Consider the following 12853-nt stretch of genomic DNA (forward strand, 5'->3'; position numbering starts at 1 on the left):
GCAGTGTGGGAAACTAGTAGAATAGAATTGATTGTTATTATCGTTGCAGAGTATGATACTCAAAATATACAAAGATGTGTGTTGTTCCAAGAATTGGTGATCATAACCTTTGGATCATGGTCGCCAACGACCCGTTGAAAAGACTTGAACAGCGATGGCAAAAGGTGTGGTCTCTCACCAAAACAGTCCTCTGGTTCTTCGGCGCCATAGTCTAGCCCATTAAGTTCTATGAAGTCTTTGTCCAGTGGAGGGCAAGGAATTTCGGTACAGTTCAAGCAGTGGCGCTCCACACCAACCATGGCACTTATTGCCCTTCTGCATATACTGCACACTCACCCAACCCTGACGGCTTTTTTATACCCACATGCAAACAAAAGAGTTGTGGGTGGGTAGAACCCGGTAAAGGAGAGAGATAGTAAGCTTCTTTATGGAGGAGTCAAAGCTTGTGTGAAGGTTCGTTCAGTTTCAGACTTACTAACTATTGCAGTCTTTTTTAAGTCGAGATTGCCATCATTAAGGTACTGGTAGATTTCTTATTTCTTATAAACGTGCGTTCAAGGCATATTAAGGAGTGTCTATCCTCATCATCGATTACATCGAGTAGCTTTGGGATGAGACTGCCAGACCACTGCGGATTCGCAGGTAACGAGATGGCAAGGAAAGGTACCCTAATGCTTAGAATGGCTACGATCGGCGCCCTACGCTTTTCTTCTGATCTGCTACTAGATTTCTTTGTTTTACTGCTTCCATCGGTTCATATGCTGGCGTAAGATTCTGTTGGCCCAAAGTCGAGATTAAGTAACCTCTTTGCGCTCAGTAAAGCTGGTCTTTCCCTAGTTGTGGAGGTTTTGATGGACCATTGTCCTATCGGCGTTCACACTGTAAGGCTTGTAAACTTGCCGGAGGCCAGCTACAGAAGCTGTGCGAAAGAAGACGAAGGGGAAATATTCGACACTCCTTCCTTGATTGCTCTGTGTTTGCGAGATCAAAGACTATCCCACCGAACTGTTAGAAATCGAGTAATTTTGTAGTGACCAAACGGCGCTTTGTCGATTTTATCAACCGAATACAGGAGTTTTATTTTTATAATTTCACCTTTAGATATATAGATAAATAAATGATAATTGCACCGCGTCCTAAGGACTATTGTGCTCTCTCCTAAGTCGCAACGACTCACGTAGCTCCAGTATATTGATAAATTCCAATATACTGCTAGGTGCTATTGAGGCGATTTGATCCCTATTTGAAAACATGGATCCAAGAGTCTTTATCCTATGTCCACATTCTGCTTTGCAGTCAATTAGCAGGTGTTCTGGAGTTTCAGGCTCTATGTCGCATGGATAACATATTTCAACCTGCTAAGATTGTAACCACCCATTAGCAACTTGAACTGGCGCATGCCTTAAAGATGTTCCCAATACCTCTCCCTTGTCACTTTTTCATCCTTGCGGAGCAGTTCTTGTATATAATGGGGATGAAACGCAATAAAAGGTTCAGGTCTATCATGTTGGTGGATTCTGCGGAGCGGACGAGCTCGTCAGCCAGTTCATTCCCAACCATACCTTTATGACTGGACACACGGTTACGATCTGATAAAGTTTAAAGCCATTCTATATACTCCTACACCAGTAGTTGATCTCGCACGCAGGGCTCGCTTTAAGTGCCGCTTGACTGTCGCTGACTAGGGCTATACGTTCGTTACGATAGTTAGTTGGCTTACTACATAAGGCAGTCAAAGTACGATCCGTGGATCAGCGATCGAACCTAACTTAACCTAACATATGTACTATTTACGAATGCTCTTACTATTCTCTCCATTTTTTATTCCTAATCGATTGTTATTATGAACTATGTAAGATTGCACTGTTTTTCTTAACCTTATCCAGTTAAAATTTTTTTTATGATTCGGAATCATTAATAGTTTCACCACATAGTACCAGATACTCACATCGTAATGAAAGCATGTCTTGGTAATTCGACTTATCCGTTGAGTAATTGATACGTATTAGATGATTGATAAGGAGAATATTTAAGGAAGTACAGAACATATCTTTTATAAGAGATGAGTTATATAGTATAACTGACCTTTCTTTGTGTACAAAATTGTTGGTAACTGCCTTGATATATGATGAAGATCTGAATTTCTCTTTGGATTGTGGTGGGTGCTCTAAGAAATTGAGAGACTTATAAGTTCTAAGCAGACTCAGAAAGGCTAATTGATTTTAGGTGTAGTTCTTGCAAGGCGATAATACGATCTGGGGTATGCCAAGCAATGCATTTAGTTGTTTTGTGGGCCATGACGATGGTCTGTTTCTGTACGTTTGAAAGACCAAGTTGTTGTTGTTGTAACGGCAGAAAACAATCCTGAGGTGATTTCATGACATGGCGTCGAGTTGGCAGTCCTTGGTCGGATAAAAATCGGGGTCATTTCCGGTTACTTAGATCCGATTGTCATGGGAAACGGAAATACCTATTTTTTTGTAGTGCTTGAAATATGAAAATATGGGTGAATATATTTCAAATATTTTTTTTCCAAAACTTGTGAAATCTCATAATATTATATACAACAAGAAGAAACGTTAACTTCGGCTGCACCGAAACTAATATACCCTTCATAGGTGCATTTCTTTTAGTAACTATGTATCCAGTTTGATGGAAGCTATATGCCATAGTTAACCGATCTGAACAATTTCTTCGGGGATTACATAGTTGTCTTAGAACCTGTGCCAACTTTTTTGAAGATCCATTGTCAAATGTGAAAGTTTTCCATACAAGAACTTGATTCCGATCGTTCAGTTTCCGAAAAATGAGCAGCTTCTTGAAGAGAAAATGGCGTTTACAAAATTTCAAAACGATATCTTAAAAACTGAGGCACTAGTTCGTATATATACAGACGGACATGGCTAAATCGACTCAGCTCAACATACTTATCATTTATATATATACTTTATAGGGTCTCCGACGCTTCCTTCTGGGTGTTACAAACTTCGTGACAAACTTAATACACCCTGTTCAAATATAATATAAATATATAAATCAAAAATATGAATTCAAATGAAAGAAATTTCTAATATCAGCCATATTAAATTTTCTCACGAAAAAACCAAACTGCATCCTCCAAAATTCAAATTCACATATGAATCGTCGACAATTTTGTACAATTTTGTAGAGCAATTTCCTAAATAGAATATATGTATGTGTGAGTAAGACGTAAACAAAAGTAAAATAGCGCAGAAATTAGAAATTAGGTAAATACAATCGATGGAATGATGAAGGGAAGTTCGAAAGTCTGAGTGAGACTGTCATTGAGCGAAATGTGTTGCTGGAGAGGGTTGATAAATTTAGATGGACAGGTAAACAGCGAACAAATAATTTAGGTCTTAAGTGCAAAATCAAGTACAAAGTTAACTGGTGAGGACAGAAATAGTTACAAATGTTTTTATTTAGGGCATATGTATGTATATGTATATGTAAGCTAAAAAACGTATGTGCAAAATGTGTGTGAGCTGCGGCTATACATAAAGTTGGACGAAAATTGTATAAATGTGAATAAATATATTGATTTTATTCGCTAGCTTTAAGAGTTTTCAGAAAATATATACAAAAATTACTTATCATCTTCAATTTTAAAATAATTCTTATTCTTTCTCAATAAAAACCCACAATACTACAATGGATTTATATTACTTATCTGCTTTCAGCGCACTAGCACCTCCCTGTGGGGTGAGTGGATGGGCGTACTGCACGGCGATGAGATCGAGTACTTCTTCGGTCAGCCATTGAATACATCGCTACAGTATCGGCAAGTCGAACGAGAGCTGGGCAAGCGGATGCTGAATGCCGTTATTGAATTTGCTAAAACTGGGTAAGTACTGGCGTTCGCTGCTGATGAAACTTTCAATGTGTTAATAATATAGCAATACAGCATTCGAAAAGTAAGACAAACACACACACACACACATACACTGCGGTGGTTGCTTTATGAGCATTAATACGGCTTTGGCGTGCAATAAAAAGTGTAGAGTGGCCGGCACTCGAAAGTATATTTGCCGACGCAAGTGGATTTGAAGTGCAATTTTAATTGCAACAGTTTTCGACTGTAAACTCCTCAAGCGGAATCGTAGCAGACAATTTATATGTGTTTGTATGCTTATAAGTATTTGCTTGATTTTTTGTGTTGTGTTGCTCATACGCCTCGGTGGGCAGCAGAGTTAAATCTTTTAAAGCAAGTGCTTTTATTTATTTTTGTAGCATACTTTAAAGCGCAAAAAAGTTGAGTTAATTGAATTTTGTTTATATTAAAATTTATTTTCCATAACTACCTGCCTTTTATGCATTTACTTTGATATATTCTTCGTAATTTCATATTTTCTTCAACTAACGAATCGAACTTATTCAAATCCACAGAATCGCTTCTGCGCTTGAGTTTGATTGCAGTTCAGCTAACGTTTCTTAAGTGAACTCGTCAATACATATCATTGCATTATATTTGCGCATGTATGTGTGTGCAATGGGCAAGCTTAAGTAGAGCAATTGATTTATTATTCCTACGATTATTTTATATAAAGTGGTACATTCTTAAGTTTAAGAAGTATTTATTTGAAAACGCTAAGGAAATACACATTCAAAAAATATTTACCAAACGAATATGTTAAATATGTAAGATAAAAAACAGACCGATTTCAACGAAATTTAGTACGCACAATTCCTTTTATATCTCCATGCCACAGTGTTAAAATAGGCGAAATCGGACAACAACCCATATAGCACAATTTCTCACTTTCCAGTACACAAATAAAAAAGTATTTAATATAACGGAATAAAAACTGTTCAAGCCGCTAGGTACCAAATATGTGGACCCATAACCCAGTTTCAACCAATATTTAAATTTTGTTTCACTCGTGTTCTATTTTATAACGTGTTTCTTTCTTTCCTTTATAAATTTCCGAAAATATTCTTACGTTATTTTACGTTTCAGGTGACGATATAATACTTTTCGGTTTTCTAACAAACCTAATGCAGAGAACGTATTATTACAAACACTCTCTGCCTTTTCTGTCACATACGTTCTCTGATATACGTTCTCTGCTCGGCATATACGTTCTCTGGTATAAAATACGAAAGCTTTTTAAATACAGCTTTTTTGGTGGTATGCACGGCTTTCGTTAAGTTTATCTAGCGTTGAACCAAAGCTTCATTTTGATGTGAAAAGCTCGGAAAGCTACTATATTTATAGTCACGATGCTTTCTAATAGCAGCTTTTTATAGAAAGAAGAAGTTGATTTCAACTTTCGCAGCTTTCGTTTAAAGAGCATTCTCAGTGGATGGGTGATGCCAATACACCATGAAGAGGAAGAAAAATACACCACGCTATAACGGAACTGAGAACAGATGCATAAATACGCAAAAGGAGTGCTCTCACGTGAATTGTAGACATGTCATCCTATGTTGATTGAACTATTTAGTTTTTTTTTTCTTCAAATTTTCGGATTCTTTAAAAAATTTCATAACTTTATTTTCCAAAACATTTAAAATGCAAGAGAGGAAATAAAAAATATTAAAATATTATATGCATTTATACATTTTATTTATGTTCGCTGCATATCATTACCAGTGAGAGCAGATATGACAGGAATGAAGCGTATTTTGCACCGTCAATCGGCTTTCAAGTCAATATTTAATTAGGTGTTTCCGTGGGCGAGTCTGGTGTTACAAGTAGCTTGGGTTTAGCGGATTCAAGTTCTGCACTCCGGCTTTTGATGCTTCCCCGTATGTAAAAAAAATCATCTGTAGATCAAAGTTTTTTAAGGTGATAATCCCAAAAAAATTTATATTAGTTTCATTTCATTTTCAAAGGGAAGCTACGATATATTTTTAAAACTGAAATAAAATATTAAAATTTTTTTTTAAAGGTTTGAAGAATGGCTTTAGAGAAGTGTTTAGGGATAGGCTATCAAAGAATATAAAACAATACAAAATTTGTATCAAGCGAATCGTGAATAATGGAGACCAAGAAAAGAACTTGCTTTTTACTTTGAGCAAAGATTCTTCGCCAATATAAATACATATATTAAAAAATATATATATTATAATATACATATACATATGTATAGTATTAATATATGTATATTATTTTGTTATAGTAACCTTTGCTAATTTTAATGCAAATTCTGCTTTACAGCAATCCCGCCGCAGATGGCGAAGAATGGCCAAATTTTACAAAGAAAGATCCCGTGTATTATGTCTTTTCAACCGATGACAAAGAGGAGAAGCTGCAACGTGGCCCACTGGAAGGACGTTGCGCATTCTGGAATGAGTATTTGCGCGAAGTCCGAAAATGGGGATGTAAGTAGCGAATATTTATATAAATATTATTATTTTAGTAAAATTGTTGACTGTGTTAAGGTTTCATTACAATTTTGATTTTTTATTTTGAAAATCTTATAAAATTTGGTTTCATTCGTAACAGAACCAGTAATAACAGTAGATCATTTGAAAAAAAGGCTGGTTGTAAGATACTGGTTTCATATTCAGTTTTTCCTTTGTTTTTATATCTGAATTCCACAAATTATGTTTCTATTTACATATTTTAGACTTGGTTTCCGAGCTATGGGTGTATGTATTTTGAAGTTGTATAACTTTTTGCTCAATTTATAGAAATCGATTTGAATAATGGCTATTTAAGTAAACTGATTTTTAAATTGAGATATCGTAAAATATTGTTGTCAGAGATAACATTCTCTCTATAAAATTTAGTTCTTGCGTGTTGTAATAGAGTTTTAGCAGTCGTTCCTTGATCTGAAAAGTGTTCTCTCTTCCTTTAAATTCAATAGTTTAATATTATTACCGACTTTCCCTATTTTAAGGTGATATACTTTGTTGTTGCCTTATTTGGCAGTTTGAGTAATTTTGAACCTTTTTTTTCCAAACCAAAAATTTCGATCTTTCTCGTCGAACATTTTTTTTTTAATTTTTATGAGTTAAATCATATATTACTACATAGACATTTACCAAAACGATTAAAAAAATGTATAATCAATAAATATGTGAGAAAAGATTGCCATTTTACAACGTTATGAAAATAGTTGATGAAAATTCTGAAAAATTTAAGGAAACCCATAATTTAAATTAAAATTTAAGGAAATACATATGTGAAGTTTGCCACATTTCACTGTTAAAAAAACAAAATTTTTATAAAATTGAAAACTATGAATATATTTTGTACAATTCATAAACAGAGTTGCCGCTTGTAAATATTATAGTCGTAAATATAAATGTGTTTTTTTTTATTTTCGTAAATATAAAGGTATTTCAAATATATTCGAATGCATTGCAAAATTAGAGTTGCCAACTTTAGTTAATTAATTGGAATTTTTTTTGTATATGATTTTTGAAAAGTAGCAGTAATACGCAAAAGAGAAAAATGTGCGTGCTAAAATATCTCAAAATAATTTTTACCAAGAAATTAATAAAATAGGGTTGCCATATTTGGAGAGTTTTCAATTCCTTTTATATGATCAAAAGTTTTTTCCGCATTTCTGAAAAATTAAAGATATTTCAATTATATATAATAAGCCATTTCTACAAAAGGGGTTGCCAGATTAAAAAAAAAGCATTGAAGCATTTTCAATTCTTTTTATGTTATCAAAAATTTTTTTCCGCATTTCTGAAAAATTAAAAAAATTCCAAAAATATATAAAAATCCATTCCCACGAAAAGGGTTGCCACATTAAAAAAAATTTAAATACTTTAAAAAATATAATTTTTATAAATTATGGAACACTCAGATATATACAAATATTTTTTCAAATCTATAGCCGAACAAGCGTTGCCACCCATCTTCCACCTAGATTTCAAGTATTTTTTATGAATGCTTGCCGAAGAGCAGCAACGAAAATATACTATACATGAAAAAAATAAATCGCTCGTATGTAAACCAAATTAAATCTAGAATTTCGAATATAATCTAAAATTCTATACAAAACTCGCTACTTAATGCTGCATGTGCGTTTATTTACTGCACACGCTTGCTCTAAGCCATAATAAATTAATTAAGCTGACAAGTCAACAAAGAAATTTTCGAAGAAATAAAATGCACAGACTGTGCGGCGCAGCGCTTACTAACTCTCGGGGGTCCCATAGAGAATTTACTATCGAAAATTTGCATTGCTAATGAGAATGCAGCAAAACAACCAAAACATGCTAAAGCCACAAAAATTTGGAATAAAAAAAACAAAAAATAAAACGCAGTTTCTAGGCTTCAGCTGGCAGCTCATGAATATCGATAAGCTGGGAGCTATGATAAAGACACTCAAAATTGGCTGAATGATGGTAACGATGCGGTTGCCATACCTTTGTTGTCAAATTTCTAGAAAAATAATAAAAAATTAGTTACAAAAATGAGGACGGTTTGATACAACAACAATTGCAATTCGGTGACACCTGTGTTAAGGTATTTTTTTTCTCCAAAAAGCAAAATAAAAAAAGAACATGAAATATCAATAATAAGAATCACAATATGTTAATAATGCGAATTCAGAGTTGAGCGCTGGCCATAAATCGTGCATCGTTTTCAATACATACGAGTATGTACGATTTGCATAATGAAAGCCAACAAAAAACAAAAACAAAAGAGAAGGAAAAATCATTTAAATGCTGCAAATTAACGGCATCACTCACGCAAGATTAATTGCCTTATGCTGTGCTAGGCGGCTTGCTGCTGGCGACAGAAACTTGGACGTGTGACTCATGACTGCCAAAGCGCGGCGACTTCAGTTTTAACTGAGCTCAGAGCTCAATAGCGTTCGAGAAAGTTGATAAAGGGAAGACAATTGATCAATATTCATACGTGAAATTATAAATGTACATACATATGTGTGCGTATACATATGTCCAGTTATCGCATGGCACGCGCAAGCCCCTATTCAGATTGAGTCGATGACTAATGCCGCGCGGTGGGCTCGTGTTGCAACTAATATTGATTATTTATTGCAGCGTTGAAAACCGCAAACATTCACGAATTTACATACATTTATGGGGTGCGTATAATCAAACCATTAATCTATAGTTGGGAGCAAAAAAGATATTAAGTGTGGTTATGTATAAGGTGTTGCTCATCTTTCATGTTTCATGCTGATTTGCAAAGAAATGTCTTTTTGGGCATTGTGGTCAGATGAGCATCACATTTTTGGAATTTATTGGTCTTTAATGAACCATAATGTGGTTTGGATGTTGATTTCTAAGAATTTGGGCGCTTTTGGAAGTTTTACTCAGCGATGAGCCCTAATTAAAATACCAATCTTTTATATGCGCTTGCGGCGACAACAGTCACAAAAACTTATGCTGAAAACAAATAAAAAGTTTAGATTTATAATTTTGCTATTTGCAGGGATCAGAGCCACCTTTTGCAAAACTTTACATTAAACAAGTAAAAAAGGGATAAGGGTTCGGATGTAACCGAACATTTTATATACTTTCAACTTGCTGGATGCCGTCACATATCTTCAAAGCCACAAATTAATTGAGGCGGCTAATATCTATTCCAGCTGATTCGGCAGGTCCATAAAACGTATGGCAATCGAGATGCTTGAACTTTAGTCTGCTACCTCGTAGGCTTCCACATATACACTACATTGGTCTGACTGTCTGAAACAAGAACTGATTGAGGGCTAACGACAGAATAGTCTCACTCAACTTTCTCCTTGAACTTCAACCCATCCGTGAAAGAACTCATTGCACCTCTCTCCAGTGATTCTGCTTCATGCACATATCCCTCGAAGGTAAATACGCGGATAATACCTCACTAACAGTAGGCTCGGCGGCACGTAGTCCATGTTATCAGGAATGTAGTCAAAGTGAAATTTCAGAATGTCTATCTCTGGCCGGTTTTCTGAAGCCTGATAGTAACCTTCGCAACAAGGAATACAAAAACTAAATATTTTTTTTTACAAATTTGAAAATTTTATGTTAACTAATATATACCCGAATTCCCTTGTCAATAATTTTAATATTTGTTTGGTATATCATTGTTATAAAATGTTTCGGCAAGTTTTGAGATCCTTTTGCGGTGGCACTCCACTCTTTCTTACTGGCTTTCCTTCTCCTTGTTTTGCTGTTGGTCTTTGTGTGGCCGGAGTTCCCCTTGAGGTCCACTTTTGTCCGGTTGTTTTAGAGTGATGATGAGAATAGGGGACCTATGTAAGTGTTCTGCTATTTCTACGGAAAGCGGTCTCGTTGTAGTTATTTCAGTTGAGGTTCTTTTTTTGTTGTTGCGGTGAATTCATTTTATTTGCCTGGGTTTCCGTTTCAAGCCAAAACATTCCGGACGTTGTAAAAGTTGTCCTTTATAAACTAGTGAAGGTGAGAACAGTATTAGCCTGCCAGCTATTTCGGTAGGATGTCACTCTTACCTAGTGAGGTGACAGAATACTGCCCTCAACATCCCTTTTTCAAAGAATCTTACTGGCCTTGATTCTGATGGGCTCTTGCCCACGGTTATCGTCGACGGCTGTGCATATTTGGTGCTTCATTGTATTGTTCCCTCGTCGCTTCGAACAAAGAGCCAACATTAAATAATTTTCAAATATTGGTAAAACTTTTACCGAAACGTTTCAATTGATGAAACAAGTTTATGGCGATGATTGCCTATCCCGTAGCAGAGTGCACGAGTGGTTTCAACGTTTTCAAAGTGGTCGTGAGGACATAAATGACGATCAACATGTGGGCCAATCAAAATCGGTGATCACCGGAAATTCCTTCATTCATGGAATTGAACATCTCCAAAACATCGATTTATCGCATTTTGGCCGAACATTTGGGCTTACGAAAGGTGTGTGCACGGTCTCACGACCAAAAATTGCTCAGAATCCAACATTTGTAAGACGATTATTTGACTAAAAATTACATTTTAACCCTTATATAGCAGAAATTTAATGTTTCATTTTATATTCTTTATAACAGTAAATACCAGTTCGTTTTGAAGCTCTTTGAATAGGTCTACGTGCTGCTGGCATCGTATGCATGAATGTTTGTCTATGAGATCCACTCTTAGTATTACTTTGGCGCTGAAAAACGCGCTAGCTTTCTTCGATTACATTATTCTCAAAAGATATGCCTAAAAGGCATATCAAATAGACCTCATTTCAACACATACAGGTATAAATATACTATATGTACATGCTTACAATGGGTTATAAAAAACGGTATTAGCATAAAACTCGGTGAATTAATTATTGAAACATTCAGAGACGAATGCAAGAAATGAGGCAATAAAAGAAACGTTAAATATTTATAAATATGCGTATGCGAAATTAAAACTGCTCTAAGGCACTAACCTTTTACGTAAAGGCCTAAGGCATCGTTAGTATACATACATATGTACATGTATTTACATAGCCAAGCGTTACATGAAACCAACGCAGCTGTAAACGAAAGGACAAAACGTGCAAACTAGAAAAAGAAATAACGAAATGACATTCGGCGTGAAACAACTCGCCAACACCGCTCAGCATCCGCTCCACTTGTCGCTCGCGCATCCACTTTTATAACCTCCTATAACTACTTTTATGATCCGAATTATTAATGATAATCCAATGGCTTGAAGTAGAAAAGTGAACCAGCGACCGGCGAAATAAATGAAATCCAACCACAATAATAAAATCGAATGAAATTTGCATAAATTAAATAGTTGCCGTTTGGTGTGGTTTTCAAATCTTTCTCGAAAACTAGAGGTTCGGTATTCGATTGAGTTAATTTTGGTTTGGATAGATGTTTTTTGCAAATATCTACTAATTTTGAAATAAAATATTATGTTTCTATTCGCAAATATTTTCAAAAGAGATGTAGTAGTTTTTCTTAGAGCGATGTGTCCGTTTTCAATTGAATTAACCCATATTTAGTCCCTCATATTGCGACTCAAATTAAAGACTAAACGCCGTAAAAGTGCTCAGTTACGATTTAAAAAGTAAGATCCAATTCAAATCACGATAGATCAGTGCCTTTTTTGAAAAAAAAATTAAATTTTATTGTATTTTTCAAGTCGAAACACAACTTTTCAAGCCCCATATACCGAATATGTGAACCTCATTGTGTACGGTCGACTTTTTGCCGAAAATATCGGTAAATCTGTGAGATATATTATTGAAATTGGCGGAGAATGTTTCTTTGATGATAATATTATATCATTGTGGCAAAAATGTGTATAACCGTATGAATACTTTTTATAGCCCCGCATAAAGATTTTCGAAGAAACAGTTGACTTTTTACCACATACCATATAGCAGTATGTGTTAGTTATTTTAAAGAAATTGGGGTGCGTGTTTTTTAATATGTATTTTGTGTCTAAAATGAATAAAATTGATTTAGATTAGACCTTCGTCCAAACCTCATATCCGTAGTATAAAAAAGCTCCATCCTTTGGTCGAAAACCTAAAGGTATATCCAAGCCTTTGATCCTACCAAGTTCCAAGCGTATGAAATATACGGTTACATCCGAAGTGAGCTCTTCCTTAATGATTTTTGCTAAAAGTTCACTGTCACAAAAATAAGCAACATCCATGTGGATAATATTTTTCTCAGAAAAGGGTTACCATTACCATTTTACGTGATATTCTAAGAAATAGCGTGCCATTTCGAGTAAAGAAAACGAAAAGTGATTTCGAAGTTGTCGTCGTTATGGAAATTAAGTATCAAAATCGTACAAGTATGCGTGTGCTTTGAATACCCATATAGTATGTTAGTATGTATAGCGGTGCTAAAACAGTGCTTGATCTCATCGCGATCGCGCAGACAGTTGGGCGCTGTAGCGCTGTCGCCTGCTGGGACAATATTTATTGCTAAAGCAAACAAAGAAGCA

General features: G+C 35.2%; 2 protein-coding genes across 8 annotated transcripts in view; one reads left to right on the plus strand and one right to left on the minus strand.

Moving 5' to 3' along the window:
• Positions 1 to 12853, minus strand: part of LOC126751778 (uridine phosphorylase 1) — a 453502-nt gene that overhangs the window by 181440 nt on the left and 259209 nt on the right. The window lies entirely within an intron of this gene.
• The window catches only part of LOC126751772 (acetylcholinesterase), a 454065-nt gene that overhangs the window by 141987 nt on the left and 299225 nt on the right, over positions 1 to 12853 (plus strand). For all 7 annotated transcript variants that reach the window (XR_007665922.1, XM_050462297.1, XM_050462295.1 and 4 more), the window contains 2 exons: positions 3702 to 3865; positions 6182 to 6345. Coding sequence is in view for 6 of the 7 variants with exons in the window: in XM_050462297.1 (XP_050318254.1) it covers positions 3702 to 3865; positions 6182 to 6345 (328 nt within the window). In the remaining variant the exon portion in view is untranslated. The remainder of the gene's footprint in view (positions 1 to 3701; positions 3866 to 6181; positions 6346 to 12853) is intronic.

Source organism: Bactrocera neohumeralis, chromosome 2 (assembly GCF_024586455.1).
Source record: "Bactrocera neohumeralis isolate Rockhampton chromosome 2, APGP_CSIRO_Bneo_wtdbg2-racon-allhic-juicebox.fasta_v2, whole genome shotgun sequence".
Taxonomy (NCBI): Eukaryota; Metazoa; Arthropoda; class Insecta; order Diptera; family Tephritidae; genus Bactrocera; species Bactrocera neohumeralis.